At 39.9% G+C, this 18,695-nt stretch overlaps 2 protein-coding genes across 2 annotated transcripts in view; one reads left to right on the forward strand and one right to left on the reverse strand.

Annotated features, from left to right (window-relative positions):
* The window catches only part of LOC138052024 (large ribosomal subunit protein bL20-like), a 596,113-nt gene that overhangs the window by 96,471 nt on the left and 480,947 nt on the right, over positions 1–18,695 (reverse strand). The gene's annotated exons all lie outside the window — the stretch shown is intronic.
* Positions 1–18,695, forward strand: part of LOC138052021 (oxysterol-binding protein 1-like) — a 36,519-nt gene that overhangs the window by 1,740 nt on the left and 16,084 nt on the right. The window contains exons 2-6 of the mRNA XM_068898373.1: positions 2,735–2,792; positions 3,101–3,176; positions 9,804–9,885; positions 12,018–12,066; positions 12,689–12,764. Coding sequence (XP_068754474.1) covers positions 2,735–2,792; positions 3,101–3,176; positions 9,804–9,885; positions 12,018–12,066; positions 12,689–12,764 — 341 coding nt within the window. The remainder of the gene's footprint in view (positions 1–2,734; positions 2,793–3,100; positions 3,177–9,803; positions 9,886–12,017; positions 12,067–12,688; positions 12,765–18,695) is intronic.

Consider the following 18,695-nt stretch of genomic DNA (forward strand, 5'->3'; position numbering starts at 1 on the left):
TCGCTAAGTGCCAACGAAACAGTCAATATAATACATAGTTTACAGATTTGTATCAGCGTTCCAAAACACCCAACAGTAGTTTCGTGGGCCAAAATCTGAAATTGACAACAGCGTCCAATAAGAACACGTACGCCAGTTTAGTTTTGAGCTCGTTCACTCAATATAGAACACGATGGTTCGAAAATAAATATTAACACTCAAAGCAAGTGTACATAACACAATGGTCAGGGAAATGGGAAAAATGTGTTTTCACTCACCTCCGAGCACAAGATCATCAATAGTTGCATGCCTCATGCAAGTTCGTCTAATGACATCACACATCAAAACACACGCTTTCATTGATCCCTTCTAAAAATTGCCAGGGAATCTTACACTCGGCTTACTCGGTGGCAATGACATAAATAAAATGACACCACACACCTCTGAACCCTGTGTGCTGTAGCAGCAAATGCCCAAGGGTATCTGTGTCCCTAGTCATGTTGATTAATCTCTTGCCTGCTTCGTTGTGGCACTCCGAGAGAGTTGCGAGGCTGCAGCACACAAGAGCCTCTTGATAAGAATGGTCAGGAAGAAAGATCCTCATCGCTAGCTTCTGTACACTTTCTACCTGGTTGCCTAGTTATTGAGAAATGTTTGGCCAGACTGGTGAGGTATACTCCGACACCGTGTACGATTAGGCATTGCATGCTGGGATTGAGAGGTCAGCCATCTTGAATAAACCTCGTGCTAGCTTTTGTTTACTCGGAGTCTCCTTTCTTCTTCGCCTGATACTACTTGGTGGCGGTGGTCTTGATCCCTTCAATGCCATGAAACAGAATGGGAGACCAACCGGGAGATGCTTCTGAAGCTGAAAATCAGCCTCCACCCTTTCATCCACCTTTACAGCCTGTAAACTCTCTCCCTCTCCTGAGCAAGTTCCAAGGAGCGAACAACTTGAATCAAGCAGACATGTGGCCCAAATGGCTTCGACATTTTAAGTGCTATTGGATCGTTTCTGGTCTTCAAAACAAATCAAACCAGGTACAGGTTGGAACATTTCTCTATGCCATGGGGGATTATGCAGATGACATTGTCAAAACGCTAAGCATAAACAAAGCAACCGCGTCCTTTGACAAAGTCAAAACTGCTCTCAATGGCTATTTTGCAGCCTGCTGCAATGTTGTCCTTGAATGAGCATGGTTCAATTGCCAAAGACAAAACTCTGGTGAATCCGTGGACACCTTTATTCAAGACTTATACAAGAGACAGAATTATTGTTGGAGTCCTTGATGACACAGCTTTTGGATGTTGCTCGCATGAGCTGACAACCCGAAGCAAAAAAACAAAATCGAACCATTATCTGTGGTGTAGAAATTAAAACAAAGTCGATTACGTTAGTCAGCCACTCACTCACAACAACAAGCTTTTTAGCAAGCTTCCGGTAGCCCCATGTCGGATTGTCCTTTGCAAACTGTATTATTTCATGTCACCTTTCCAATGTCAGGCAGGTTCTGTTGCTGCTGGGATTACAGCTTTTATTCTTTGACGGCTTCAAGAGTTTGATGGTGATGATGATGATGACCAAGTGAACTGAATGGATTCAGTTGCGATTTCGGGAGATTCTCTTGAACACGCAGAGCACGGGACACAGAATGCTACACAATGTCCTGCTTTCCATCCTGGCTTATCCTCCAATTCGGCTACATGGCAACTACGGCTGCGATTACACACAGGCTTAGCACATTTGAGACATCGATATTTCGTTTCATCTTCCTAAGAAAATGGAACTGCAGGTGACAAAGTTTTGAAGAGGCGGACAAATTCTAGCTAGGTAACAGTTACGGGGAAAAGAGTAAACCAAGGTGCTGGATATGGTTGAGCTTTCTTGCAAATACCTCTTTCATGGTGATAAGTTTTCATGTAAGTGGCTAAAGAAAAAATTAGCCAAAGAAGGATTTCATTGTGAATGAAAGTTTAACAGTTTAATTGACAGCTAAATGTATTGATTTGTCTTTATTAATTGACTGCAGTATTTCAAGGATGTAATCCAATACTAAGTTACATTGTCAATTCAGTCAGGTGTCCGCTTAATAGAGGATTTTAACTGTAGAAATTAGCTGAATACAATTAATTTTAGTGCCTGCATTTGCTTAATAGAGGTGTCCGCTGAATAGGGGTTTGTTGTTTGTTGGGAAATGTACCGGTAAGACGTTAATTAGAGGGTGTCCACTTAATTGGGGGTCCGCTTAATAGAGGTTGCTCTGTATTAAGCTCAATGACTACATGTAGTTTTGGTGTCTGCTTCATTCATGCATTACCACAGTAGCCTGATCTCAGTTTCTTATGTGTTGAATCCCACCTGCAGAACATCCTTAATTTTTGTACTATTTTTAAAAAATAAAAAGGAATTGCCTAGAAAACATTAATAATAATTCAGATACAAGGTTAATCTCTGATCATTACATGCAATATGATTATAATTATGTATTACTGTAAATGCACAAGACTTTTTCTTTATTCACATACACCAAATTGCTTCCAAAAAATTATACAATAATTTATACTCTGTTGTTTGGGCAGAATGCCATTTTTGTTTGAAAATGACAACTTTTTTGATTAAAGTCTTCTGTGACATTTCAATCTGTTGAGTGCAAGTTGTTTTTAAGACTTGAGGGAATTCATTTTGATCTTCATGATCTGTGATAATTGTCAAATTTGCACTCTTTACACTCAGCTAGTTGTTCTCTTTTTCTAGGCACCCATAGAGGATGATGATCTTAATGATGAATTTCATATTTTAAAAGAAAGTACAAGTGAGTCTTATGCGAAGAAAGTTATTTGTACATGTGGCAACTGTTTTAGTCTTTAGTCTCCAAGTCCAATGACAAAAGGCCTAGGGTTAATTCATAGCAAAAAGACTGACAATGAATACTTCTTAGTGGTATTTCATGCCATTGATGCATTGCATTGTTTGTTAGCCTGGGTGTTGTAAATATGGAAAATGAAGGCAAAGCCATCTAATCACATTGAGAACACAGGCACAGTTACTGTATAAGCTGTGTAATAATGATGGAATCAAGAAATCTTGTTGGATAACTTTGTGTTCATTTTATTTTATTAGTGTTTATGAAGAAAAGGTCAGTTAGACAGAGGCTTCCAGCTTCAAGGGAAAGAAGTTCAATTAGAAGCCTTATTAAGTAAGTATAACCAATTGAAAATAATTTGAAGGTACAGGGGACATCTGTGGAAGGGCCCAAATGAAACAAGATTGTGACTGAACACCAAGTTACATTTTGTGCCTTGACAGTCACAAATCCATTAATTTTGTAATAAATGGATTGAAAGTGTCTGCAACAGGCTACTGTTTTGCAGGTTTTTGTAATCATGGGACTGTTCAAAACCCATGCACAGTCTGTGCATGTAAAACTGCAGTGCAAAATTATCTAGTTTTAATAAGTTTGTGTGTTTAGTACATGTATGTAATTCAGTCGTTTGACTGCAAGAGGTTAAAAACCCAAATTATTATTATTGTTAAATGCAAAATCTAACTTTGCAATAATAGATGAGAGTATCAGAAAAATTGCATTATTTAATTTAATAAATTGGTTGAACTGGAGGATATCATGACATGCATGACTTATGAAAATAATTAATGGCAATAATTATTATTAAGCCAATGCTTGGATTGCCAAGTAGTCTTTAAAGGTGTTCTGCCAAAGTGAACAGGCAAGAATTTATTAATAAAATTATTTTATGTCAGCATTTTGCTGAAAGTGCCTTAAGGATGGTGCCACCTAATAAGAAAATTTTCACCGGAGTGTTGACTATGCAGAAAAGTAGATCTTAGTTTGGGTTATTGGAATGCAAAATGGAAAAGTGGGTCTCTTATAGTTTATGCTTAAACCAAGAAACAGAAGTTTTTTCATACTTTTGATCGGCACAAAATGTTTAGTTAAAAAGTGCAACTGGATGATTCTATAAATTATGTGTTTTTAATCACATATAAGGAACCAATTTTGAGCCTGACAGCCCTCTTCTGTAGTTACTGAAATGCACCTTAGTAGAAGTAGAATTAAGGTGTAACGAAAAGTTAAAAAAGTTGTGGAAGCTACATTTTTACTTCTAGTCCGATTTTGTAAAACAGAGTGCTTTGCTTTAGTTCACTAGTTGTGTGCGGACCTTATGAAAAACATTTGACTTGCATAGCTTGCCCACTATGAGTGGTTACTGCCCTCATGAATGTGAGAGTAAATTATCATCATCATGTTCCACAGAATGTTCATGTTCACTGTCACTGCGTGTGTCATATTTGTCCGCCTAGAGGTTGGTAGTAAATACCTGTTCTTCTTCTTGTTCCTCTTTTTCCTCTTGAACTTCTTGGGCGAAAATTGTTTCGTCTTTCTCATGAAGCTGGAACTGATCAACTTTTTTCCTCGGGGTAGTCTAAATTAGGTGACGAATGATGCATACCGGGATTTAGAAGTAAAGTGTTGGCTTTGAACTTGGTGGGCTCTTGCCTAAATGTGTGCTGACGAACACATTTGCCATGCTGGACTGCCCATTCCCAAGCATCATTTGCTGTTAATTTGAATTCAGGGGCCTCAATTTAAAATGGTGGGGAAGTTTTCAAATTTCCTTTAATGAAATGGTAGTTTCTGGAACTGGATAATAGGAGGTGGGATATGTGACATAATATGCAGCCCAGTTGGTAATATCCTTTTGACACTTTCATACACTGAGTATCCTACATGTAGATTGCGTGCAGATTTAAGAACTGAGGGAAATTCTCATTTCTATAACATATCTGCAATAATTATTGATCTTTGACCTCAACCACATGTTGGTGCGATCTCCCTCAGGCAATAAAATTCCCTTGGGAACCGCAGCAAAAAGTTAAAAAGAAGCCATTGAGACAGAAGAGTGTAACAGTGAAGTTAAATTACACCACACAATTCCATTTGCAGTCATTTCAGTTTAATTAACAATTCATTTTCTTCAATGTAAGTGTATTTACGATTCACAATCAAGAAGTGGAGCCGAATTTGCATTTCATGGAGTTAACTTAAATCATGATTCACGGCATGGTTTTTGGTACATCACAATTCACGGACAACAAAAATGGTGGATCATGATGTCACAAAAATAAGCTTGCCCCCCCCCTCGAAAATTGTAATTCAACTAAGTTAACCACCGCAAGCTTAGCGGTCAAGCGGTTCATAATCTTAGTGGTCAAGCGGTTCACAAGCTCAGCGGTCAAGTGGTTCACAAGCTTAGTGGTCAAGCCATTCACAAGTTTAGCGGTCAAGCGGTCCACAAGTTAAGTGGTCAAGCAGTCCACAAGTTAACTGTCAAGCGGTCCACAAGCTTAGTGGTCAAGGGGCCCTCGAGCTTAGTGGGCATCCAGCGGTCAATCCCATACATGTAAGTGCAGGCTCACATGGTACATGTACATGGTAGCTTTGTACACCGCTAGGATCTGCAACTTCTTTGTCGAGCGTTTGTGCAGTGGTTTGTGGAGCGGTTCATTTAGCATCTCCCCCACCCTCCCATCCCTTATTTATCTTCCTTCCACTGTTTCATCAGTATGACGGGTGCCTGGAATGGGGGCTCATGGCTGGGTTGTGGGGATTAGCCAACCATGGTGGCAGTATTCTATCGAGGGGCTGGCTGGTCACAATGGAAGCCCCTGGGTATCCCAGGCACCCACCTTTCACTTAAGCAAGGCAGTTGGTTAATTGCTCTTAAGTGACCAGAGTAACATTGCAAGGATATTTGGAGTGATAAATCGACGTGATTTTTGTTGTGCACTGTGATGGAATCCAACCCATATGCACTGAAGTGATCACCCACATGCAGCTACTTGCGTTGTCAATTGTTTGTTGTGGTGCGCTTATTTGCCTTTGAAGGCTTTGTTCTAATTTTTAATGATATTTTAGAATAAAATAGAAGTTAATGCTGGTAAGCAAATACTGGGCAGCGCCTGGGAGGAGAGCATGACTTCCCATCAGATGACTACCTTATTTGGCTCTTTCATTCATCCCACCATGCGAGCTTTCTCGGTTTGACATTTCCAAAGCTCAATGCCCCACCGTGAACCCCTTTACTTCAAGTGCTTCTGCTGAGGAAGTTTCATTCCATATAGATGCACCAGCAACTGTCACCATCCCTGACGACGCACTGCTTGAAACAGCGGTCAACGTTCGGTCAAATTTTATTCCAAGATGGCGTCCAAGCAAGAAGAGCTTTAAACACAGACATGTGCCTTTCAGACAACGACCTTCTCAGGGTTTCCATTTCCTTTATCGAGAAGCCATGAAGCATTCTCCCCTCGTCTCGGAAAAAGTAAGCCCAGCTCGATTCTTGGTATTTGCTGTATATTGTACTCTCCTTCTCACTTGTTTTTGCCCAAGGGCGGTAGAGATACTCTCCTATCAACCCAAAGGAAGTTGCAGGTTTGCGGCATGGCCTTCCTATGATATTGACTTTCGTAGCAAGACAGCCACAAACCTTCCCTCAATCTGGGAGACCAAGACCCTTATGCTAGTCCTGTACAATCTGTGGGAGTGGGGATCAGAACACTTACTGCTGCTCCCTCTCTGCCCTTAGCCTCACCACCCTCCCCCCTTCACGAGGAGTGTTCTACTCCTTCAACCGGGGTATCCAGTGCAGCAAAGACTGATGCCCCTTCATTCACTGCTTTAAGACCCATAATGGAGAGCACCCCCTCCCCCACCCTACCACCACAATGACTCCTTTTTAAAAAATAGAGGCCATAGTGATAAAAATTGGCAAACCACTAGTTTCATGCAGTCCCAAAGGCCCAAACTCCTGTTAATGTTTCTTTGTTACATCACCTCCTTAAATGCCACCTCTACCAGATACGCCCCTAACCTTCCCTCTGCGAACCGTCAACCTCAAATCATAGAGGCCAACCTCCTTGACGAGGTCCAACTTGGTCACATTGTTGGGCCCTTCCAATCCCCCCTCCCTTTGAAAACTTTCAGATTCACCCCGTGGTCCTGTCCCAAAGAGGAACAGTGGAAAGTGGCATACTGGTTTTTTTTCACCTATCCTATCCTATCCTAAGGGGTCTTGTGAAAGCTTAAATGCCTTTATACCCATTGAATACTTCCTCCAATACATGTGTACCAATGCCGTTCCCTGGCTTTTGAACACTGCCCGGGCGAATAATCCCCATTCACCTGTGAGGGAGCTCCTGGGAATGGCCTGGAAAGACCACTACTACCTACCCTTCCTATGGAGTGCCCCCTTCATTTTTAATCAGCTTTCCATATCCCTTGAGTGGTTCGTTAAGCATTATTTAAAGATCCCTTCCGTCATCCACATTCAGGGGTTTTTCAATAAATTTTGAAAACTTTGAAACCGGGAAACTTTGAGCCTGGGTGTGTCACTGCCGGCCGTCTGGCCATCAACATCAGCATCAGTTAATGAGAACCCGCACTGTCCTTTCCAGGTGGTCTTCGAAAAGGGCTGGTTTTCTGCACGACCTCCAGTCCCTCGTCGGATCCTTACAGTTCACTTGCAAGGTTCCCCCACCCGGACACCCCTTTATACAATGTACAATGCCTAACCAACCTAACCCACAATGCCTCCAAACCAGGGCAGGTTATTTTTCTTAACAAGGAGTTCGGAAAGATATTTTCATTCATTCCCTCCATTTCTCCCCAACACCCCCTTTCTACCTGCCCATGAGTCCACCCTGATCTCTGTCATTACTCATCTGTCCAATACAGTTTCTTATGGCACAATTACGTTTATCTGGCGGCACTCGAGGCACTCAACAACCCTCACATTGAGTTTCGTCCCCTGGACCTTCTGGCAATGCCAGTTTTTCGCAAAAGTTTGAGGAGGATCAAGGTTCTCCATAGCATCTATACAAAGTTACAACCCTTTCAGTTTTCCAATGTTGACTCTTTTGTGTTGTGGGCTGCATTTAGCCTCACATTTTTTTAATTTACCTGCAATGGCAATTTCGTATGGACCAAATCTCACCCAGACTTCACACACCAACAACTTATGGACTCTCTTAAACCTGTTTGACTTTGACAGCTCCTCCTATGCGTCTCACAGCTTTAGTATTGGTGCTGCTACAACCGCGGGAGCCACTGGCATTCTCGACTGGCTCATCAAATTCTGGGTTGCTGAAAAACTAACGCATACCAAGCTTACATCAGGACTCCCCAAGGAAACGATAATTATGTCAAGTTACCAAATCCCCTGGAATCCTTGAGAACACTTGAGTATCTCATTGAAACTTGCGTTTTTCTTACAATCAGTAATGATCTATGACAGTGGCTCGGATAACTTTATTCATTTCTTCTCGATACAATTGCCTTTTATCCCTTTTTCAGCCACATGCCAGCCATCACATGGGTGAAAGCACTATCCTAAGCTTAATGCCATGTTTCCCCTTTAATTAAGACAAAAAACAAAACAAAAACAAAAAAGGAAAAAGGCCCATTTGGCTCTTGAGGGCTTTCTGAGACATTCTCTTTCCTTGGACTTTCTGCCCTCTCAAGTTCATGTTGTACTATTGCAAATGAGTATTTTGACAGAAATGTTTTGCCGGAGGGTCCTATCCCCTCCAGTCAAAGGTTTTGTGCGAGTGTCCCATCCCCTCCAGTCTCTGTGCAATGCCCATTGGTTTTGGTTCTTTTATGCTCATGTCATCCGTTTGACCCCTATCTCCACTCGTCGGTTCTCTCCTTTCATCCTTGGGGCAGGCAATGTTTACTTTTCGCTATTGCAACTCTGTGGAGTTGTAGGGTCATTCTTTCTCTCTGTGAAGTTGGGAGGAAAACCACTTAATGGGCTTTGTACAGTGCACTCCTCGTCTATTTCGGCGTTTTGGGTAGGGAATTGCTGCCTGCAGCACCCCTTCATCCCTGTGCTGAAGCCCTGTTAGGGAGGGGGCATATTGTTACTTTGCTGGACTGGGTCAACTTGGCCCCAGGACATTATCCCAGCCACTATGCCTGCCTTGCAATACAGGCATGAGGCACCCCCTCGGCTATTTGCCGAGGTTATTATCCGCGCCTTGCCAGTACATTTTCTGCCCCTCGTTTACGCCCAAGTTGTGGCTATTGTCTTTTACTGTGCACCAAAGCATTAACTGGTCTTGGTGGAAGTTGATTGTACAGAAGCAAAAAAAAAAAAATGCTTGCCTCATGGTTCGTGGTTTTTTTTTTTTTTGAACAACAATAATTATTGCACTGAAAGCTGTATTGATCCCAAACCTTGTGTGAATGTCTTCAAAGAATTTACTACATTTGGTTTTTTTTCTCAATTTTGACAATAAATAGCCCTGTTTCATTCTATTGGACTTAAAGATGGCACCATTGAGAATTATACTGTAATTCTTCTGCATGGTCAACTTTCTCCCTCCGATCGATTAGTGTTTCTAGCTAAAAATGAGGTCGTGGTGACAACTGTTCCATTGCGATTTCTTTTCTTTGATATTTTGCCACAAAGCATTTCAATAAAAAAAATCAGAGAAACATTTTAATTTGAAAAAAACTAATTAAATTAGTGTGTGACAAAATGATTGCTTGATGTGCAGAACAAATGCACAATGACAGTAGGTGGCACCATCATCCTTAATTCCAACAATTGAGAAAAACATTTACAGCTGTAGGTGCAAATAGAAAAGTTTTACCAGTAATTGGTTGCAGTTTCAAGGCCTGAGCTGGAAATGTTTTTGTAAAATTAATTGAACTGCAAAACTGAATACAGTAATGTTATTGAGTGATTTGACCAATAAAAATCAAATGAATGTCTGATTTCTTGCTTATTTTGATTTGCAGTTTTTTGAAGTCAGTTGTTGGAAAGGATCTTACTAAAGTAACCATGCCTGTTCATTTCAATGAGCCCCTTTCATTTCTTCAGGTAATTCATCAAGATGAGCGTATTCTCTTGGCAGAAAAATATTATTGATACTGCTTTATACTGATTTTAACCCACTGTGATGCTGAATGGTCTATTCCATAAAAAACCTTACTGTGAGATGCGGTAACTTCAAGTGACTGTACATGTACATCCAAATGTACAGTAAGTTGATCTATGTAAGCAATGTTCTCTTAAGCCTCTTGTTGTTTCTATAATTGGAAGATATATGCCAAAACAGCAGATTGCTTGCTTTGATTGTTTGTTGAATAACCCTCCAGACCCATGATCAATGTACACATAAATGTACTTTAGTAGTTAAGCAACCTGTTTTAAATCCAATAATTGCTTATTTGACGAAGGGTGTTTCATATTTTCTTCAGTTTTTTTTCTGTAAAGTTGGGTATTGAGTTTTGAGTTTGAGTTTGATTGAAGCTAATTAGTAGCCTGACTTCTGGCTGTTGCACACAATTATTGTAGCCACGTTCACAGAGAAGCCTGTCAAGCTACAGGTATTAACCTGCCAAGCTGACCACATGCTGGAAAGGTCAGACTGCAACACTGGGAACTCTGTGCCCTACTCTTCACGTTTTAATGTATTTCATTGAAACACACCAGGTTGGCTTAGAACAGGAATCGGCAAAATATGGCAATGCAACTGCAACCAAGAAAGGACGAACTTCAAACAAAATCCTGCTCTAACACGTAAATAACGTTTAGGTGCTTTAAACAAAAAAACTTCTGAAAACACAAGCTAGTGAGATTTTCCCCTAATTTTATGAGAGCTCATTGCGATTACATGCTTATAACACATGGGCAAATTTTTCTTGTCACTGTCGAGGCACAACAATAACCAGTTGGCTCGCATTTTAGAGTGAAACAAACAAACAAATCAACTTTTTCTTTATGTCCAAAAGAGAACAGATAATTGTTATTTAACTCCAGTTGACCTTAAAAATTCAAGTTTCATTCCTAAACAAGGGAAGAACCGATTAAACCACCTTTTAAAAATATGCATCCATAAAAATAACAAACGGTTTAGTGCCCAAGGAAAGAATTTGCGGAGTAACTTCTTCCACTAAGTATGAGCTATTGCTGGTATTCTGTTTTGTTGTTGTCGTTCTCTTTCTCTCTCCTTCCGTTTCTGTTCTAGACATACATGTAGGTCCTCTAGGAATCATGTTACCTTATCAGAGCTTCTAAAGAAGTGCCAAAAATTGCAAAACAGAGAAAAAAGCAGCTCTAAGCAAATTAAAAATAAACACTCAGCTTTAAGTTGTATTTTAGCAATAATAGTCATGCTAAGCAAACCAAAATAGTCAGATGCCACACCCCAAAAGCATTCTGGGAAATTTCTAAAAATTAACAAACTAAAGACCAGAATTATACCATGAACATTTTCCAAAATAATATGTTTGTTTGATGTTAATAACTTAATACACTGGATCTGGCTAGTAATGATGATTTGGGGATATTTTACACATTGTCATGAAAGTGCCCTGTTACATGTACACCAGAAACCCATAAGGGTTGAAACATGTAACGGCCCCTTGTGTGCTGGGAAACAAGCTTCTGAATATTCAATTTGCTAAGAACCATATTTGGAATAACAAGAGCAAGGGGTTTCCAAATATGGTACTGAAACATTCAACCAATCAGTTCGCACTGAATATTCGGAAGCTGTGAACCCGCGTTATACGTTTCAAGCCTTATGGGTTTCTGGTTACCCTGATGTACATGTGTATCATGCTGTGGGGGACCTTTAACATCCCACAGAGTTAATGAACAAGGGCTGTGAGACTGGACCTCTGGCTTATCATCCTTATCTAAGAAGACTTGAAAGTCTAACCATTTGCAGATCTAGTAACAAAGGTAGCACTTTCCCCTCAGTTGTTTAAAGACCCTGAGTGTTGGTACAGCCGGGGATGCGAACCCTCGACCTCCCACACGGAATTCCAGTGCGCTCTTGATTGAGCCAACCGGTCAGTGGTCGCCGACAAAATGTATTTCTATTTCCCTGCCTTGCGTGCCAAGCAGGACCCACGTGAGGTCCTTGACTGCCTAGATTTATACTTTGATGTACTGTACTACTGAATTGTCTATTTTAATTAGAAACCTTTGGTTAATTTTTACAGAGACTTGCTGAGGACTTAGAGTATGCTGATATTCTCAACAGAGCTGCATGTAAGTGCTTTGTCAGCAGAAGAAATTCACAACTTACAGTGCTTGTATACTATTCAACACTAATGACCCTGTATGCCATTGGGTCTTTTGAATGTTGGATTGAGTGAAATATGTTCTCAGTCCACATACATGTAGAAGGTTTCTGGGGAAGCATGATGTAAATTATTTAAATTTATTCTTTTATCTGCAATCCCAGTTCCTCCATTTTTGTGTTTGTCACATTTTTCTTTAAAGTATTTTTGGATCGCACTATTGTGTGTTATTTTTAATAACAGCAATGCTTTTTACAATTTATTTGTCTCTTTACCTCACTTAAAGTAAATTTAGTTAATATTGAATTCAAAAGTGATAGTTTCATTTATGACAATGTGAGCTAAATCAAGTGGAATTCCTGGACTTTACATGTACAGTGTACTTGTAAGATAAGGGAATTTGTCTTTAGGGGTCAGTCCTAAGACCATCAACTTAAATTCAAGCAAAACTGTACATAGAAATACCATGGCAACAGTTCATCACAAAGAGTTCAGATTAAAAAGTGTTGCTTTTATGTTAAGAGCCCTTGAGTTATTGTACAGTGCACCACTGAATTATAACCACTTTATTCTTATTGAATTAAATGCAGTCTACAAGAATTCATTAGTGAGACTTGCTCATGTGGCAGCCTTTGCTTGTTCAACATATTCAACTGTGTTAGGCAGGTATGTTAGTCTACAGTACATTGGGTTAGTTTTATCTGAACAGTTTTCTAATGGTATCTGGACTAACACCTTTTAAGAAAGTCTACATTGTTAATTTTGATTTGTCTACATATTAAGTTGTGTGCCCATCACTTCAAAGAATGTTTTTCAGTTTCAGTGACAACAACCTGCTCTACCTTGTCTATTAATATTTTTACTGGGCTGTAAAAATTTTAGGAAAACGCTGATCTTGAGGTCCATTTTATTCTAATTGTACAAATGTATATGTTGTGGTTTAAAGGTTCCTTGACCAGTTTGATTTTTTTTAACCAGTTTGCATTTTTCAAACTGGGTTAAATTTTTCAAACAAGTTTAAATTATTTAAACTTTTTTGAATTTTCCTCTTTTGGGTTGTAGTTAGTAACAAAACAGGGGCTTGGTTTTTTAGTGGTTTCAAATTAAACAGGGCAAAAGAAGCCACTTTTTCTGTCCATTCCTTGCCTTCATAATTTCTACTTCTCCTACCCCTCTCTGACCTTCACCAGGGCCTCTATCCTTCCCCACCCTTCCTTCCCACATCTATATCCCCTGATATTCCAGGCAGCCGCCTTTGAATATCACTAAATACCCACCCCCTCTATAATACTACTTGCAAAATGTAATATATGAATCAGTATGGCGTGGTACCAAAGTCTTCCACCCCCCTCGCTTTATTGGACATGCTTCATGATTAGTCTAAGGGCACTGATAGGAATTATAGTGCTATGGGACGTTTTCAACCAACCTATAGAGACACCGTTAGCAATAGAGAAAGGTACGACTTTTGGTGGAGGAACAAAAGAAGCTAATGAGAGATCTTTTGTTTTCATCCACCAACTTGGCGGAGATGACGTCACGTGAAAACCTCCTATTCTAAGAACTGTTCTGTTTGATTATCATAAGGCTTTTGATTAATTTTAATCGACCATTGCATTCTTATGAGGAAATTATGTAAGTTAAATGTGCCAAATACATGTAGCATAATTAATTGGATTATCGACTTTTTGTGAGACAGATCTCAAAGAATCAAACTTGGTGAGGGATGGGTATCTGATTGGGGATCAGTTCCCTTGGGCATCCCCGAGGGAACCAAACTAAGGCCTTGGGTTTTTTTAATCATGATTAATGACCGTGTAATCGAAAATGCTTATGGAAATATGTAGACAATACCACCAGCTTACCAGTGCACAGCGTCATACAGATAAAGTAATACAATGGTCACTAGAAAATGGAGTCCAATAGAACACTGAAAAGTGTAAAGAGATGCAAATAAGTCCCAGCAAGAATGTGAGCCCATTCTCATCAATGGTGATACTGTTTCAAATACATGTAAGTGCGTACCTCAATCACTAAATTGAAAGCGTAACCCTAAATACTAAAATGCAGTGTCCTCTCTAAGCTGAGCATTTAATCCTTATCACGAAAATTTATTGTTCACATGCAATTTATTGGCTTTGATAGCATCAGAGGAAACAATACGTCATAGTAATGTTAAAATGATTTTGTCTAGTTTATTTTATAAATACTACATAACAAGTTCTAATTAACTACAGAAAGATGACCAAAAAATCATGTTAAAATTGGCAGTGTTGTAAAAAATTAAACAGGTTCAAAACAGTGAACTAGTTAAAAAAATGGACTTGCTTAAAAAAATTCAAACCAAAGACAAAATGAAACCACAACATAATATAGATAATTTTACTTATTGCCGCACCCTTGAGTGCATATCTTTTTTTTTGGAAAATAAAAAACCCTAAATTGCATATCATGAATACTCTTCATCATTTTGAACTTCCTTACAAACCTTTGAATTTCTCTCGACCTTGCCCTGATTACCCATGATGCACTCAAGAGCGTGAACTCGTCTATGTACAACTGCCCCCCAGTGATCAAATCCTGGCTCAAACCCTGATTCAATTTAAAGACTGCTGGAAATTAAATAATAATATAATAATTGTGACCCTATTTGGGAAAAGGGGGATTAAGGTGAATTTCGAAAACAACGTTTTAACGCGTTTAATCGCGTTCGTCAAAACGTGTGGAAACGCACTTTGTATGCGTTTAAACAGATTTTTAACGCGTTCAAACAAACGGCTCTGTCGCGCTTCAATTACTGCATTTCGTATGCTGAAAAGTACGCTAATTTAGTTGTATTTGAATGAATAACTTACCGTACTTATTCAGCTATAAGCCGAGCGATTTTTACACAAATCCTCACTCAATTTGGGCAAATTTGAAGCCGTAGAAGGGGTCTCGGCTTGTAGCCGAGTATTTTTGATAAAAAAAATTTTCTCAGCAAATTAAAACAGTAAAAATGAACGTGTATTCACTTACAAGCCGAACTAAATTACTTGTAAAATGAAGAGAAGTTGTTGTTGGTGTAATATGGACTTTTATTACTTGGTGGCTCGTAAAGGAGCCGCTCGTGTTGTTGTGTGATCAGGATCGATTTTATTGCTCGTCTTTTTCCTCGTTGTCTGTCTCGAATTCATCGTCCATTTCCTCGTCTTCACTTTTTTTTTTGTTCTGGAATATTCTCGTCGAAGACTGCATCGTCTTCTGTGCCGTCGAGTGCGTTATAGAGGTTACCTTGAATTCTTTGCTCTGAAAACCACGCCAAAGGTCGTTGATCGAGCTCAGAATACGCTCCTCGATAAGCTCCCAGTTAAACAGATTTGTCTTATCTTTCCTCCAGCGACAGAACCATCAACTCACTGATGCCGTATTCTCCGGCGATCTCGGAGTTATTTTCTACAGCTTCTGCTTCGGCGACTATTATAAGTTTAACAGCGAGGTTGTAAGGTTTCCAGTGGAATAACTTTTTATAAAACGCTTCACTTTTTCGAAGACATATTTCCAGTGAGGTCAGTAATTGTTTAATAACATTCGTCACCTCACGATCACGTCGCTTGTTTGTTTCTTATCTTTCGTGTTCATTTGATTGCTTTGCGTATAATTTTTCAGTGAATGTCAATTTGTATTTTAAATTACGAAAATTCCATAGTCGATAATACACGTACATCGAGACCTAAAATGGGTCTCGGCTTATAGCCGAGTATTATGCATTTATAATTCGTGTCAATCAAGTTGACTTTTTCCGTAAGAAGTTTGGGGTCTCGGCTTATAGCCGAGCTCGGCTTGTAGCCAAATAAGTACGGTACCTGTTCTTTTGTATGAAATGCGAAGATTAGGGTGCATGTCTTCCAACCCACTGTGTCAAAATGATCAATTCATCAGCAAACTTACCTTTTGCCTTTCCTTTTTATATAGCAGGTTGGTAAAAATTGTCTTGCAGTAAGAATCACATTTCGTCTTTAATTATTTACTATCCTTTTTCTGTGAGCACCTCATGCGACTTTAGCCCACTTGCAGTGCACGAATCTCGTGCTATCAACAACGGCAACCAGACAGTTAGCACAAGCAGGAAAAAAGATTCGGTTTTCGAGTCTTCCTAAGAATGGAGCAAGCAGTCGCATTTGAGCCTACGGATTCTGCAGACAAGAGCCAACGATATTGCTCAAAGAAACGCGAACCACTGAACGACGCTTCAAAATGTTTCCATTAGCGCATCAGGTTTCACCAAGAGGCTGGTCAATCATTTGTCTCAAGCTTGTTTTAATAATAATTTTAAACTCTTTAAAACCTTCACATTCTCCTCCTTCGTGGTTCCTCTTCGGAATTTTTGGCGACAAAAGAGCACGTCGCCAGAATAAAGCAGAATCGAAGTGATAACGCCGCTAGCATTCGGCATGTGTCATGTTATCACTCGAGTAGACTGGTCACGATGTCGTGACGCTCGCCCCGCAACAAATGAAAAAGGTTTTCACCCCATAGTGACGAAAAAATTGGATTGTTTGTACCATTATTGATAATGCCTCGAGAAAATAGAAAATTACAGAAAACAGGCGGGCAACATTTAACCACCTTCAGAAGGACGTAATTCAAAGAATGAGCGAATCACATGAACATTTCATCGAAATGTGACAAAGTAGACATTGCATTGACTTGACCAAATACTTCTGGGTTGTATAATTCTCTCCATTGTTATCCTGGATAGAGAAACAGAAACCTAAATGTCCAGTTGTGAGAGAAGTAGGGAGCGATTCAGTGAAACTGGGAACGTTTTTAGATTCGCAAACATTTGGTTCGAGAGAAGTAGGGAACGATTCAGTGAAACTGGGAACGTTTTTAGATTCGCGAACATTTGGTAGTATCGCAAGTATTAACCGGTTTTTCTGATCAGCGAATTGATTTTTTCGGAACTTCCTTGGTGTTCACGAACAGGCTTTCCATCGGATAGTCTTCAATTTATATGTTACGGATTCTTTCAGTTGTCGCTATAATAATATAATTATTGTCGAACTGCGAGAGACGTAGCGATCGATTCGGGCGTTACTAAACACAGGAACGGAACGGAACGGAACTGAATATACCGGAATAAACCGGAATATACCGGAATGAGGCTGAATGACACCGGAATGAAACGGAATGAGCAATAATTGTACCGGAATATACCGAAACGAGCCGGAATGACACCGGAATGAGGCGGAATGACACAAATAAAGCGGAATAAACTGGAATATGCCGGAACAAGGCGGAATGACTCTGGAATAAAACAGAATGACACCGGAATGAGACGGAATAACGGGAACGAGGTGGAACGAGGTGGAATGACAACAGAATAAGGCAGAGTAAACCAGAAGGACGCCAGAATCAAGCTGATTAGCGTGGACCGGAATGACAAGGAACAAAAAGTAATTTTTATCAGTCTAGGCTTTGGAAGAATAATTGTTGTAGAAGAGAGAGACTGACTGAAAAAAAAAATACATCAAAGGGGAAGTAACAAGTCTTGGAACGAGTCACAATATGTTCTCACAATTCTTCATGTAAATATATTATCAACGATCAATCTTTTTTCTGTGCTTCTGACTTCTTTCTTCAAACAAGGAAAAACTGCGTTCAGGTTCGATGGCATTATTGCCAACAATCGGGAAGAGAAAAAGAGTCTTCCGCCTGTTTGCGCGAATCTATTTTCGTATATCTCCATCACGTGTGGGTCGTGGGAAGCAGGCAAGCAGCAACGGTAATTAGTTTGTGGTTCGCTGAACTTGATTGTGATTGGTCAATAGACAACTGACCAGTCAGAATGAAGTAAAAATGTTCACGGGTTTTCTGACTCGCACAGTGAAAGCCGCTTCCGAGATCCATAGACAAAAACAATTAGAATAACATTCTGTTTCTCTTGCTACTGCATTTGTTCACGAAAAAAATGTTACTTCCACAACAAATAGTTATTCATTCAGCGACAGATATACCTGTCAAATTTTTTTCGTAATCGAAGTGTTCCAAAGGTTACAAAAGGCAAAAACACATGCCATTCCCTTAGGAAATCACGTGACACAACAAAAGCTTACAGAAACAACCGAAAATCGGTCGGCGCTAACTAACACACAAACTTTTGGAATTTCCAGATTCATTCATTCTCTCTCTCTTTTGCAACAATTATTCCTCCACAGTCTAGACTGATAAAAATTACTTTTTGTTCCTTGTCATTCCGGTACATGCTAATCAGCTTGATTCTGGTGTCCTTCTGGTTTATTCTGCCTTATTCTGTTGTCTGTTCCGGTATATTCCGGTACCATTCTTGTTTATTCCGTCTCATTCCCGTGTCATTCTGTTTTATTCCAGAGTCATTCCGCCTTGTTCCAGCATATTCTGGTTTATTCCGCTTTATTTGTGTCATTCCGCCTCGTTTCGGTATATTCCGGTACCATTCTTGTTCATTCCGTTTCATTCCGGTGTCATTCCGGTGTCATTCCGTCTCATTCCGGCATATTCCGGTTTATTCCGGTATATTCGGTTCCGTTCCGTTCCGTTCCGTTCCGTTCCTGTGTTTAGTAACGCCCCGATCGA

Source organism: Montipora capricornis, chromosome 6 (assembly GCF_036669925.1).
Source record: "Montipora capricornis isolate CH-2021 chromosome 6, ASM3666992v2, whole genome shotgun sequence".
Taxonomy (NCBI): Eukaryota; Metazoa; Cnidaria; class Anthozoa; order Scleractinia; family Acroporidae; genus Montipora; species Montipora capricornis.